At 27.9% G+C, this 15,098-nt stretch overlaps 1 protein-coding gene across 1 annotated transcript in view; it reads left to right on the forward strand.

Annotated features, from left to right (window-relative positions):
- The first annotated feature begins 545 nt into the window (after positions 1-545).
- LOC113376495 (scavenger receptor class B member 1-like) overlaps positions 546-15,098 on the forward strand; it is a 133,024-nt gene continuing 118,471 nt past the window's right edge. Inside the window, exon 1 of the mRNA XM_026616438.1 lies at positions 546-603. Within this exon, the coding sequence (XP_026472223.1) occupies positions 546-603 (58 nt within the window). The remainder of the gene's footprint in view (positions 604-15,098) is intronic.

A 15,098-nucleotide genomic window follows, 5' to 3' on the forward strand; every position in this document is an offset into this window, starting at 1 on the left:
TTATTTCGGAATTATGAAAAAACGGGACAGAGTCAAAAATTAGTGTAATATAAATAGTGCAAGTGTTGTAATTGATTTGAAACTTCAAACAAAAATAATATCAAACAGCTGACTGCGATTTTTTAAATCTAAACATAACCCCGTTACCTACTTCTTGTATTTACCATGTAAATGCTTTAGAAAACACGATCGTCTCACTAATGTATATTTTTAGTCGATAATTTTTTACGCTCTCCTTAACATTCGAAGAAGTGAATACATTAATTTATTTAAACAGAAAAAACTTGTTCTTTCCATTTCTTGAATCGATTTCTTTTTTGTGGTGTTGTGATATTTGAATTCTCTCAAAAGTGCCAACGTGAAACTCTTTAAAGGAAACCAAGTATTATTTTTATTTGACTGACAGTGACTTAATAACTGTGAATTTGTTTGTTTTTGCGCGGTATTGCCAAAATTATTTTTGAGATCCACCAAATTGAATTGTGTTAAAATTCAATTTCGTTATAGTGCCAATTAGTAAAAAAATTTTGAATTTTAATCTCAAGATGCAAGGACGGAGTAAACTTTGTGCCAAATTGACCAGCACGTTCCTCAGGAAGTGGTGTGTAAGTGTTACATTATATTTTGTTTTATCTAAACACAATGTATCCAGATACTTTTAACATATTATTTTTTATATAAATGAAAGAAAAAAAACTATTTGATATTTGTATGTGTGAGTGAGTAGCAATGAAGCTTTTGGCACTAAGCATACAAAATATGATGTAATTATTAAATCTCTTTTTGAATTTCGTGTTGTAAAGATACTAATGCATAAAGTCTGCTCAAATACGAATGTCAGATAACTTTGAAAATGACAGTTTAAAGTTTGAACTATATTCGGTGGTATATCGTAATTTGATGTAAAGTTATTCTTAAAAATCGATATACAGGATTATATATAATTAGTATTTATTCTTACTGACACAAAATGAAGTATATAGGGTAGCGCAAGATTTAATATTCCGTGGGTAAAACAGTCCACCACCGAAAGCTCAAAAAACTAGTAAAGTTAAAAAATTTGTTACAACAATATTTGAAAGTATAGAGAAAAAAATGTTTAACCAGCCATCACCTTGATTCTTACAAAGTTGCTGTATGTTTTTCGTAGTTAACTTTTTTGGTCGTGAGCACTGTTGTTTAGTTTACGAAACCTTAATATTTAAATAATTTTACATTGGGTAAATAACGCAGCTATTATGCCGTAAAATCCTTTTATATTAAAAATAAGACATTAAATCTGTTCACTCCCTGACTGTCCCATTTTATGCCGTCTTTGGTGTAAAAAAAAACCAAGTGATATAAATAATAGCCAAAAAACACATTTCAATAATGTATTAACTAAGAGATTTACTGATCATAGTCAGATAGTTGTTTGTTTAAGGTGTTACTTGTTGTGATATAATTGATTTGGTTTTCAATATTGCTCAAAGTCAATTTGAACCTTTGCGCCCGGCACTACCCTACATCGTTTTATTTTATTGTTTTAAACTTTGACGATTTTTATGAAGTATTGAATATGAACAAAATTCATTTGCATCTATAAAAGCAAGTTAAATTCAACATTCTACTTTCACACTAAGTTAAGACACAAATAACAAAAATCGTTTTGAATGTGAATATTCAGTGAAAATGATTATATTAGGTAACAATAGTTATAGTAAATAAAATATTCTTGCGTAAATAAATGTAAATTGCTTTGCAAATATACGAACTAATTCTTTAAGAATGTGTCGCAACAACGATTCAAAAGTAGTAAATTTAATAGTAATTAGAAGTCGGCGGCGTCATGCTTAATTTGTTATAATACAGTACTAATGGAACATATTATAATAATGCATTTGTAATTACTGGTCATTATTACATCTTGGCGATAAGTTTCTAAAAGTCTATGTGCACTAAACAATTTAGCTTTGCCTATACGTGTAAATGTGGTATTTATGTCACATTTTCATGTGCGATTGCCCAACAATTTATGTACGAAGTCAAACAATTAATTTGTTGCGTTGAAATATTTCGTAACTTTCATCGATGCGCCGTGATATCAATAGATACTGTTAGATATTATTATACGACTAGAACAATAACGCATAGAATTCTATGCAGTTGTAACTAAATAACTTTTAAATATTGTCATACAAACTTTGACTAACTGTTAGACATGGAATACATTCACCTTAGATTTTGACTTAGTCATAAATAAGCACCAAAACTTCATACAAATAATATAATTATTCTAACAATAGGTAAACTTCCTAGTTTATATCTTCTTAACAGAAAAGCTTTCGTTTTATGAAAGAAAATACTTTAATATAAGTTACTCGATGTTTCGATTATGAAAGTTCACCTGTTCTATAGAAATCGTTTAGGATGTTTATGATCCTAACAGTAGGGGAGATTGGGTACTGTTGTGCCATCTTAAGGTTGTAGCAGTAGTCGTAACAGCCATATTATACTAATTTAGAATAGGGTCCAAAGGAAGAAATATGAAGTATGTTTGTTGGATCAAGTTTCCATAAAAGATACCTAGATCGAATTGCTTTTAAAGAGCCAAAATTAAGTTTTTTGTTAGATTTTTGTAATAAAAACTGTTACTTGTTTACAGATAGATCACTTTGATTACTATTTTGCTGTAAGTCGAACATTAGTAGTTAATTAACAGCAACCAGTTTTGTTTCGTGTATGTAGTGAAATGTATTTATCGTCCTTTTTGGGTGAAATTTGAACAGATAGAAAAAACTCTAACTTAACTAAGACAAAATACGAAAGATAAAAGGGAAGGAAAATTCATTACAAGAAAACAAAAGATTTCACGAAGATATTTAGTTTTAAAAAAATATGTGGACGGTTGTAACATTTGCACTTTTCTTGTATGATTTGATATGACTAATCTAAATTGTATTTAAGAACAGTATTTTAGTAGTTCCTCGTAGACAAATGTTCAAATTACCATTTAATTTACTTTTCTCCCAGCTAACTGGTAAATTAACAAAATGATGGCTAATCAAAGAAAAGTGGCACATCCGTGAATATTTCGTTAAGTTTTCTATTCTCAAATAGAAGTTTAATTTTTTGTGAACTTGAAAACTTAAATAAGCTGAAAATAAAAAAACTTAAAATAATAAAAAATAAATAAAATTCCAATGTATTGAACATTTGTCACTATTATTACTATTTGTCATTATTTGTTACATTGAACACTACGATCTCCACAAAAGTTTTAATTAAATACTCTTATTTTCATGAACTGGTAAAATTCAAATATATAATTTTCTATGATTTCAAATGATGGAAGAAAATTGTATATTACAGAAACCATTCGGCTTACATTTTATCATTTAAACACTTAATTTTGATCGGTAATTCATGTCCAATTAATAAAATTAACACCAAATTCGGATATTACTCGGTCGGTACTCTAAAATGAACTTTGATTATATACGGTTCAAGGTATTTAAATCAATTCAAAAATAGTATTAATATTAAACAAAATATTAGGACTAGCGTTGGTCAGTTTTGCGCGGCAATCGGCTAAGCCGTTTCTTTGTAATTAGCAGAAAAATGTAAAAATTTTCGTCTACGTTTTAGGCCACATTCTTGAATCGATTTTAAACTTTCTAAAACTGTTCGAAAGATATTGGTAGGGATCGCGTTGATTAGTTTTTGGTAAAGATCGGCCGGCTCGTTTCTTTGTAATTAAATTTTGAAAAAAAAATCTGTTACGATTTTGATGAAACTTTGTAAAACGATAGATTCGTAGTCTGAAATATCATACTAAAATATTAGAGACTTACAGTAAGCGATTAAACTATAAACAATATTCAAAATTTAGAATTCGCCGAGCGATTCTTATCAGAATCTATGCCGAAGCATCTGTACGTCCTGTGGTGTTTCGTCGGTAGCTACTGATTACAGTTATTGCAGATATTATGAGTGTCTCAAAGATATCGACTAAAAAACGTTTTAATGAAAGCGAAATCTTTATTTTTGAAATGAATAGTTGAACATTAGATATATCTATAAAGCTAATTATAATTTTTGTTGATTAAGTCGATTATTTACACATGTCGCGAAGTTTATGTAACTTGTCTTTAGGCAAAATGCTACTTACAAACAACTACTTATTTATATGTAGTTATTTAAATAGATCTGATTTGATCCTTATAAATACTTAATTATTCTTATTCCTTGTGATTCTACTAAAACTTTCTCGCATCTCATTCATCACAAAACATTTTCTAATTATGAACGATGTAAATTATCTTAATTTTTTACAATTCGCATTATAGATTAATTTCCCATGAATCAAACGGATACATAGACAGTGTGATTCGATATAACTTCCTTTTTCACACTAATCAGAATGTTCAACTTTGTTATGAGAATTTGTCACCGAGATAAAACAATTAGAATTTGTTATTAAATCGGAACAGTTTCTTGCTTAAAATAGCATAGAAAGTTTTATAAATATTTTTATGTTTTTACGGAATGCGAATTATTCATTTGTAATTTTTTTTTGTAACATATGGCAGTATTCTGTTTAATATGGAATTTGTTACATACTTATAGCAATCTATAATTTTATATATAATATAGTTAACCTCGATCTTTGTTGTTTTTTAATTTATCATTTCGAAACTATTTTATTATAATTATATATGCATACATATACATATATGTAATAAAAACACATAACAAAAAAGTGGAAAAAATGTTTCACTTCTTAGCCATGATTAATATGAATATGAATAATCAATTTGATTATAAGTTAGTTATGAAAGCAATTATATAACAATTCATTCAATGGTTTGAACATAAAAGGATCAATAATACTATATCGAAAACATAATAAAAAAATTGCATTTCAAATGGAAAATACTATAAAAGCATTCCATAGACATTCTTAAGAATTACAATATGTACGAAAGTGAAAAGAAGCGCAGGGTAAAATTATCATATTAGAAAAAAAGAGATAGTATAAATTGCAAAGTTTAAGTATATATTATATGATAAGTATAATATAGTATCGAATAAACGAACACAATTTTTTTTAATATATAAAGTAAAAATTGTATTCAAAGCCCTCGTGTGATAGTTAAACTTCTTGTTTAGGAGCTAATATTGGTCATTAAGTATAACAGCATTCAGAATTATTATTTGCGATGATTAGCAAAGGATATATTAGAAACGCTAAGGATGTATTAATAAAGATCAAACAAAATAAACTGACTATAAATCAATTATTTATTTAAATTAATCTCTGCTAATTAATCTTGATATAGACCGAAACATATGGATTAGCTGTAATTTTTAATACAGTTTATACTTGGTGCTATATGCGATCAATAAACCTATAATTTTTTAACAACAATATTCGAAAGTTGATGTCAAAAGATGTATAACCATCATCTTGATTTTCATGACTACTATATCAGGAGATAAACGACAATGTTTGAAAATTCATAACAAAATTATTTTCTTTCGTTGTTATATTTTTTAGTTGTGAGGACTGTTGTTTAGTTTACGAAACCTTAATATAATTTTTCAGTATACGTTAATAAATTGTTTTATAAGATGTAATGTTATTTTGAAGTTAGATTCAACATTTTTTTATATAACCTTTATAAAAGCTTATATGTGTTGGGGTAAAACAGACCGACTGAACCTTTACCTTGGAAAGATGTGAACAATATAAAAATAGTAATTAAAAACGTGAATTAAGTTAAAGAAGGCAATTTTACAAGAGATAACTTATATAAATAGTTGTGCCAACTCTGCTGATGGATATTTTTGCCGAAATACCAGATCTAGGTTATGTGCAGTATTATCTTTGTAAAAAATGTATTCATAATATTTATATTTTGCATTGGTAGAATAATGTAGCTAATATTTTGTAAAATCCCTTTGAATTTAAAAATAAGACATTGATCTGTTGAAGACTGTTTGGGCAGTCTTTTTTACCCTGCTTATGAGGTACATAGGGTCTATCTTACATTTTGAGTTTTCATTTTTCTATAAAATACAAATAAATTGAAATCACATTAATTGAAAAGCAATTCTTAATCCTGATACTGAATACACATCACTTGGATTGTCTTGTTATCAAACGGAAAATAAAGCAGTTGTTCTATAATGGATTTTCCCATTAATTAATTTAAAAAAGCTGTTATTGAGTCGTTGTGAGTTGAACAAAAAATTCCTGTGAATCAATTTGAATGTATAATTTAGTATCTCGAAAGACGACGCCATTCTGCACAATTTACTCGTTACGATGTTGAACTGCTTCTGTTCTGTATATATAGTGAAAGTGAGGCACATTTTAAATATATATTCTCGTTTACATATTTTTACTCCATATCACATGCTTTCATTCCCATTATTTTATTGTATGATTTGCATCCAGAGAAATAATGCGCTATAACTAATGCTCATTTAATATCAGACACGTCGAGATTATATATAGCAGAATTTTATATACAGCTTACAGATTTTTCATTTTCATTTTTTTTTAATTTTTTATTTTCATTAATATTCCATACAATAATTGAACACAATTTTAAATCCAATGATTCATTCTTAACAAGGTATTTAGTTATCATGCAAGTATAAAATAACCATAGAAAATAACTTAAAATTGTACATAGATATATAATATACATAAGCTCGATGGGTGCTGTACGTGTGTTTTATCGTGTTCGTCGCGTGTTCAAATCTCCTTAATTTAATAACATAGATTTTTCTATACACGATATCTCCTATATGAATATAAATTAATTTGCAATCGATTAACAACAGAAATATGAATTATAATTGCATTCAGAACGTTTCTAGTGAATTATTACTAACCAGCTGTTTCGAAATTAGTCATTTCCTGACATCAGTGATTTGAAAAAACTCGAATGATTCCATTGAGAACCACGTGTCGGCTCATAACCAGCACAATCGGGTCAAGTAGATCTCATTGTGCGCAAACTATTAATTATATCTCAGAACAATAATTCATGAAGAGAATCGATAAATAAATAGATTTCTATTGATGGTTTACTATAAATTGTAGGTTGGAACAAAGCTCCGGCTATCACACGCAGAATTTTTTATGAGCTATCTGGGTAAAACAACCTGTATTGGCCTCATCGTAAATGTTTGTTTTGTTTATACAATAGTCAATTACGCGTAAAACAATCTTAATATTACTTCTATTTTAAAGTTTTTAAATTCTACGTTTTCCGAATATCTGATATTTATCTGTCAATCAAATAATCAAATATAACAATATTTTTGTCAATATTTGAACAGCGATCAGAACTTTTATAGCGATTTTATATTATATTTTTAGATGGTAGCTCAAACAGTTGTAATATAATAACATATTTATTAAGGATAAATGCAACTAATAACAAAAACCATTTTGAGATAATAAGTTTTAAAAATATAGTTCACAAATACATCATTTGGTCCTCTTTGGGACATGAGCATGATACCAAAAGGGACCATAACCAACCTTCACCGGGCTCGAAAAGGGAAAATAGAGTTTTACAACACATGCAAGTCTCTTCTTTTTTGACCATTGATTCTTTGGAGTAAAAGTTTAAAACCAACCTTTTACAAGTTTAATTTTTTTTGCCTTGAATAACTACCCTGTAGTTCATGCGAAATAGTACTATGTCATTTTGTCTATTATGTAAGTGTGTCAACAAAAATTAATTTTATCAAACACCTGATTATTGCAATAAAATTGATCGAAATCACTAGTACTGACCTAAGTTCATTGATATTAGTTATAGAAATAATTGAAAATAATAATAAATAAGTCCCCAAAAACATGAAAAAACCACCCTCGAAATAAACTTTTCTAGGCTCGATACGCAATTGATCTGATTAATACAAGACTGTGACAATGACGATCAACATCTGACAAGATTATGGTTATGGTTTTTGTCACGTCGCAGAAAAGTTACTAGAACTATACAATTTTCATATAAGGCCATTATGTCATTCTGCCCATATATACCATTTTGTCCGTATTTCACCTATCACTATTTCCAAATGTAAACCGATGTCACTACTATTTGACATCATCAAATGAAATTCTATATCTCTAACCACTAATCAATGGGGAAGTCCGAATACTAATAAGTGTCGTGCAATAGGATGGTTATTTTGTTTTCGAATCGTTTTGCAATATTCTATACAAATTATTATCTTACCACGTTGTCGCATTTTGTACCACATGTGATACATTATTTTAAAGCTAAATTTCACCCACGCATAATTTTGATTTTAGCTGTTTTTAATTGATCATTTACCTTTTAAATAAATTATTAAATTATAAGTTGAATGATTGAAAAAATATCAACAATTCTTTATTACATCTTAGATAACTATTATTATTACCGAATAAATTGATTTTTGAAAAAGCTAGTGTTGACAAAGATATATATGTTTTGGCAAATTGGCGAAACGAACCAAGTAAACAATCGTTAAAAAATATATTTGTGTGCTCGACCGGTGTCTTATTTCGAGGGAACGTTATGCCATAATTGTTATAACGAGCAGTTTGAAGAATTTGCAACGCTCTCCACTGTGAGAATGGCAAGTCAAATAAAGGATATAAAAAAATTCGAAGACGAAATTCTTTAGAACCTGTTTTGCGCATATATTACCGACGCAGGATTTGATTATTGACAAGTGGAAAAATTTGTTCGGATTTATAACTATATAAAGAAATAAAATTGTTTTTAAATAATTGTTTATGAACGGAAATATTTTATTGTATTCTGAAATAATATAAAAATGATGGATATCGCGAATTAACAAGATTTCAATATGTCAATAACATTTTTAACAAAATAATGAAGTTATTAATGAATAATAAGTGTCAATGCAGTTTTAAAAAGCTTACTGAGACACACACACATATCGCAACCAGTGATATAAATCCGTATGAAATTTTTTTTATCAAAACTATCTTATTAAATTAAAATATATCTTGTTAAAAATTTAAACAAGTCTAAACGTGCATTACTCGTTCGTCAATTTGCCGAATAAAATTGTAGTCAGGTATGTTTTTAATTATAAAACTAGTCATATGCGTTCATCTTCTTCTTAACAGTTCTATCAGCTGTTGTTATGAACCTTCTCCTTAGATTTGTCACTTTTTAGAAAGCAACCCAACAGTTTACCTATATATTTAATATAATTTTATTAATATAAATCATCTAATACCTACTGATGATATACTGGCCATATCTTCAATAGGATGTAGCAATACCGGTATCAGGCTATATTTTTAAGTAAAAACGGGCATCACTACTGCTTGATATCAGGCTGTCTGATGTGTGTATCGAGTCTAGAACCATGCGATTGCAAGCCCAAAGCTCTAAGCATTGCGATACCAAAAAATCCATATTGATACTTGAGATACCTTTATTTATACATAATTCATCGCGTACCTTCATCATTATTCAATATTCACCGACATCTTAAATGTTGTAATTATGTCATTTATATAAAACTGATTAAGAGATTTCATCACATTCTTAAAAAAACGAGTTTATCACAATTTTAATTTTTAATTTACGTACATTAAATTAAAATGAAATGCTTAAGATGCAATATAATTTACATTTTGTAATAAGCTTCGCCAGTGAGGAAAATTTTATTTTTATGTAACTCAAAGAAAGGGTAAGAGTATCAACTTTTATTTATGAGACGAACAACATAGTAAATAATCTGTACACATTTATAACATAATTTATAAACAAATTATAGATAACATATATTTATAGAATTATTGAATTACATACTCATAGAGAGTATTTGATATTTAGGGTCCATATACTGGAATATGGCTATTGTACTAGCTTATATGGTCAAATAAATAAATAGAAAGAATACATAGTAAAGAAATAAAATATGAGAAAAATACATTACATTAACGATATAAACTATTTAACCTGTTATGCGAGTAGGAGGCATAAATATATATTTTATATTTATTTATTTTATATAGCCTATATTTTTGATACTTGTTTTCTATTTTTTTTTTGTATTTCAAAAATATTAATATTCAATATATATTTTAGAGTTTTTCATTCATTCGGTATCAATAAAATATAAACATATAAAATTATAGAGACAACACACGCCTGGTTAACACGTTAAAAACTGATCGGGGTTCACATTTTAGAAAATTAATGATTTTTATGATGTTTAATGATGTTTAATGATATTCAATGGTGCATTTGCTTAAATAGTCAAAATATAATTTTGCGTCATAAATATCATAAATTAAGTCAAATTAAATATTCTAAATAATTGATTTAATCAAAGTCCACTAATTGTATACCAATTCTGTTAGAAAAACAAGTTCCGTGATCAAATTATGCAAATAATCAAAATATCAAGACGAGACACATACTTGCACATGACTAGATATAACATTATCATTTAGTGATAGATTTAACATAATTACTTTTATGAATATAAAGATGTGATCGTCCTTCACCACAAATAACTTTCAATGCAATAATCATCGTAACATTCTTGTCTCTAGTTAACGGCCATGGGCGCTAAACTTTGAGTTGAATTTCATTGATTTCATGTAAATTCATTTTTAAAAGGCGTAATTAGTCGTGCCCTAAGAATATTATTAGTTATTTAATGTGTCGTTGGGTGTATTGCCTACGGCTGTTTACTTTTTGTCCATTCAAGATTTTGAAGATTTCTTATTCAGATTATAAAGCTACAAGAGGTCATTATATGTGATTGAATACTATACATGTGATCGACAATATTCGATATTAGAAGAGTTTCCAGAAAATAGAAATTAAAACATATTATAGGGGAGGACTGGGTACGGATGTGCCACTTTTTTTGATCTGCCTTAATTTACAAGTTAGTTGGGAGAATTTGTCCAAAAAACAAATCATACAAGAAAAGGGTCACAACCGTCCCTGGGGGTGTGTACGCACAAAAATAGATTAAAAAAATATGTATAAACACCAAAATGACTATTATCGCCCATAGCCGTTCAATTCAATACAGTAGTGATAAAGATAAATTTTTGGAAAAAGGGCTTCAGTTTTGCTTACACTTTTTGAATATTCTTGGAATTGTAACTGTAGTTTATTTTTATTTTATATAATATTGATGTCAAATATTACTAAATAAATTTACAGAATTCATTAATGGTGAAAGTAAGTACTTTAAATTGTGTAAACAGTTCTGAAAAAATGCAAAAGTAAGTTAAATTATTTTCGATAAAATATCGATTGTTGTTAAAGGAAACGTATCATGAAACCTAATGTAAATATTGATGAATTAATGAAATGCGTAAAATCAAGGACGTCGCGTTTTATGTATAACATTAGAAAAAAAGTTCATAATCAACTTATCAAATTCATTAATTTTGATCTTGAGGAATTCCATTTTCAGATATTGAATAATTAAGATTTAAAATTATCTCATTGATATTTTTTGTTCTTTGTCTTCAATAAAAATGATTATATAATGACGACAATATTAAATTAAATGTGTTTTGCTGAATGTTGCATAATGACTATGATAATTTAATAAAAATTAATTCCAGTGACGCATTATTATCGCAAAGCGTGTATTCTTCCATTTACCACATCAGGAAACACTCATTAAGATAATGAGTACAAAAGACATAAATAATTTTTCATGTAAATCGTGTATGACTTTTCTCATGTCTACGGATATATCACAAAAGTGATTCAGTACAGTCCTAGATTAATTGCAGAGCTGGATTTTAAATTTGATCTATGTTTCAAATATAGATTAAGATTAAAGACTCTTAGATAAAAAATATTGAACCTAGTAAGTGATGTGAACAGCAAATTCTTATTTCATAAGTTTTGACTTAAAAAATTAGAATTTCATTGCTTTAGAATTTGGAACCTAGTGGAAATCTTACTGTAGCACAACATATAAAAATTACAAACTTCTACAGATGTAGAAAATAAAACATTTGAATTATATAAATTATCATTGAATATTTAAAATTTAAAATTTACGTAAATGCTTATAAGCGTTTATCTATTTTCTCGAAATTTATATTGTACATTTTTAACTTCAATAAGGAAAAGTTTAAATTTTTGCCAGAAAAATATGATTTGGAAATATGCTAATTAGTTGTAGCAAAGATCGTCCCTTTCTTTATAATTAAATTTATTGGGCGTTTTTAATGAAACTTAACACGACTATAGAGTTCATAGTCTCAAAACAAATCGATAAAATATTCCAAATGTTATTAGTAAAAATTTATTAGTCAAAAGGTATCCCGGTTTTCAGTCTACTACTATTCCGAAAATGTAGCTCAATTCCTGATTCTAATATTGATGATATGCATTTAAAAAAAAGTGAAAACTTCAATTTTTACTGCATTGTTTTGATATCTTACATTGTTGAAAATTCGTGATCATCTTCTCCTTCAAGTGTCAAATCTTCGAGAAAATATTTTCCAGAACAAGTAATCAAAATATAATTATAAATTTTATTTGTCCTAATAGATCAGTTAACTATTGGCATTCAGAAAGTTAAAAAATTATACATTCCTGAGCATTCCTTTTCGCAAACGTGAAGTAAATTTATTAAAGCCTTGTTTTAGTTTATCAAGCTTTTATTACATCTACTTGTACTAAAACTCAATCATTTTCTCACTCAAAGCACTGGAGATAAAAAATAAATTAATTTAAAATAATCATCAGTATTCTGAAAATACTATTTTCTATATGCAAAAAAAAACAGCTATGTTTTTATTATCAGTATTATAGAGGTTTCCCGTCGCTTAGTGGTTAGAGGTAAGGACTTATAATCTAGGTTCGATACTCGCCTCGAACAACCAGACGTCAAGCAGCAGTAACATCGGTTTTCACTCGAAAATATAGATGGCAATATGTTTCTAATTAAGAATAGAGCTTACCCAATATTGTTGCATCAATAAAAAAAATTGTTAGTATTACAGATATTGCAATAATAAATTCATCACATACAGATAGGACGATCCTTTAAAAAGTCAGCACAACAGCCCAAAGTGAATCTTTTTTTATGAGTGACTTTTGAGAGTTTTTTTTAAATGATCCCCCGACTCTCGTACTAAAACGGCTTTTAAACAATAAGCGCGTGGCTCCGTAGTGGCTTTATGCATTGTAGATTTATGCACATCATAGTAAAATGATAACCGACATGAATGATGAATGAATATGGGTATTGTACGATGATTTCCTATTGTCTCCGCTTTGACACAGAACATTATTATAATCCAACTAGTGGAGCATTCATCCGTAGAAATCAGTATTCATGTAGAAAGGACTTATTCCGGCCGCTTTTCAAAAGAAACAAATACTTTCATTCTTGATCATAAGTAATTGTACGTTGTGCTTGATAGTAAGTAATTGCAACTCGACGTATGAAACTCATATGAAACGAAGGAAACTTAATCAAGCGCGAGTCGAAGCCGGCACTGGTCATATAAAAAAAATATTTTTGCCATCAAAAGTTATAATTTAATGTTATTATTTTCACAACCATCCAATGCATCAACAAATTCTCCTTTATCCAAACCACTTTTACTATGACAGTTTTTCAATACATCATGGCTTAATAAATATTTAACTGTATTTGCTGGATGTTGTATATAATTAGAATTGAACAAACAATCTGTACATTACAAAATTAGTAATCACTTCCCTTTTACATAATAGTTATGTGTATTCAAGGTTCTTTTATGTCTGAAGTGTTTGAGCAAAACTTATTTGCTGGATTAGAGTGTCTAGTCGTCATAGAAAATATAAAAAAATTATTTGTTGTTTTTCACCGTTTCGCAAAATATATCTCTTGTCTTAAATATTTTCACGGGTAGGATATATAACCATTTTTATCATGAAACATGCTATTTAAAAAAATAGTACTATAAAATAAAAAAATATACGGTAGAGCGGAGCTTAGAAAGGTCCACCACCGATAGCTCAAAAATTAAGTCAAGACTTTCTTAACAACAATATTTGAAAGTAGAGAGCAAAAGATGTTTAACCAGTCATCACCTTGATGCTACTATCGAGAGATAAACGCCAATGTTTGAAAATCCATAAAAGTTATTTTCTTTCGTTGTTACTTTTTTCGTTGTGAGCAGTGTTATTTAGTTTACGAGACCTTGATATAATTTTTAAGTATATACTATTTAATTGTTTTTTAAGATGTACTGCTAATTTTAAGTTAGATTCAACAGTTTTTTTATATAATTTCTATGAAAGCTTACACGTGGGTGGGGTAAAAAGGACCAACTGAACCTTTACCCCAGGTCATAGGTGTTAACAATAAAAAGTAGAAAATAAAATAAAATAAATTAGACAAAATTCAATTTTACAATAGATAAATTCAGCAAATTGTTATTTCAACTGTTTTTTTTTACCATCTTCATACAAAATATTTTTTATTATTTTGCTTGCTGCCTTTTGTGCTGCAATTTGATAATCTCGGTGAAAAATTCACTTCCGTACAATTTTTTTTTTAAATAATGTAGATAAATTTGTCCAAAAACTAGTCTCAAAAAATTACAGAAATATTCGTATATTTCTTAATATTCGCATTCTACTTTGTCGGTTTTCTATTGCGTAGAAAACACAAGAAGTACAACATTGGAGCAACTTCTGATTATTATATTCTATTATCTGATTAATAAACTGACTTAATATAATAAAAAATGAGAAAGTAACTTAATGATAGAGAAAGGAAAAGGAAAGCGCAAACTTGATTGAGGAAACGTTACAAAATAGGATAATAACATAAATATTTGGGGAAAATCTAAGTCAATAACTATCCACTATTCCTTTAAATCGGTAATCAACATTTGTTTTAGTACATTACTAAAATCCACAGTATATATTCATTCTTGTAAGTTTTCATATAATATTATACAATTCAACAGTTACATACGTTTTATGTAAAAGTTGTTAGATAACCCACAGTAATAGATTTAATAATTTTATAGTACTGAACTAATGAATCATTTAAAAAATATGAAATCTATTATGAAA

This window comes from Ctenocephalides felis, unplaced genomic scaffold (assembly GCF_003426905.1).
Source record: "Ctenocephalides felis isolate EL2017-DRISC unplaced genomic scaffold, ASM342690v1 CF-g0.4_SCAFFOLD_01886, whole genome shotgun sequence".
Lineage (NCBI taxonomy): Eukaryota > Metazoa > Arthropoda > Insecta > Siphonaptera > Pulicidae > Ctenocephalides > Ctenocephalides felis.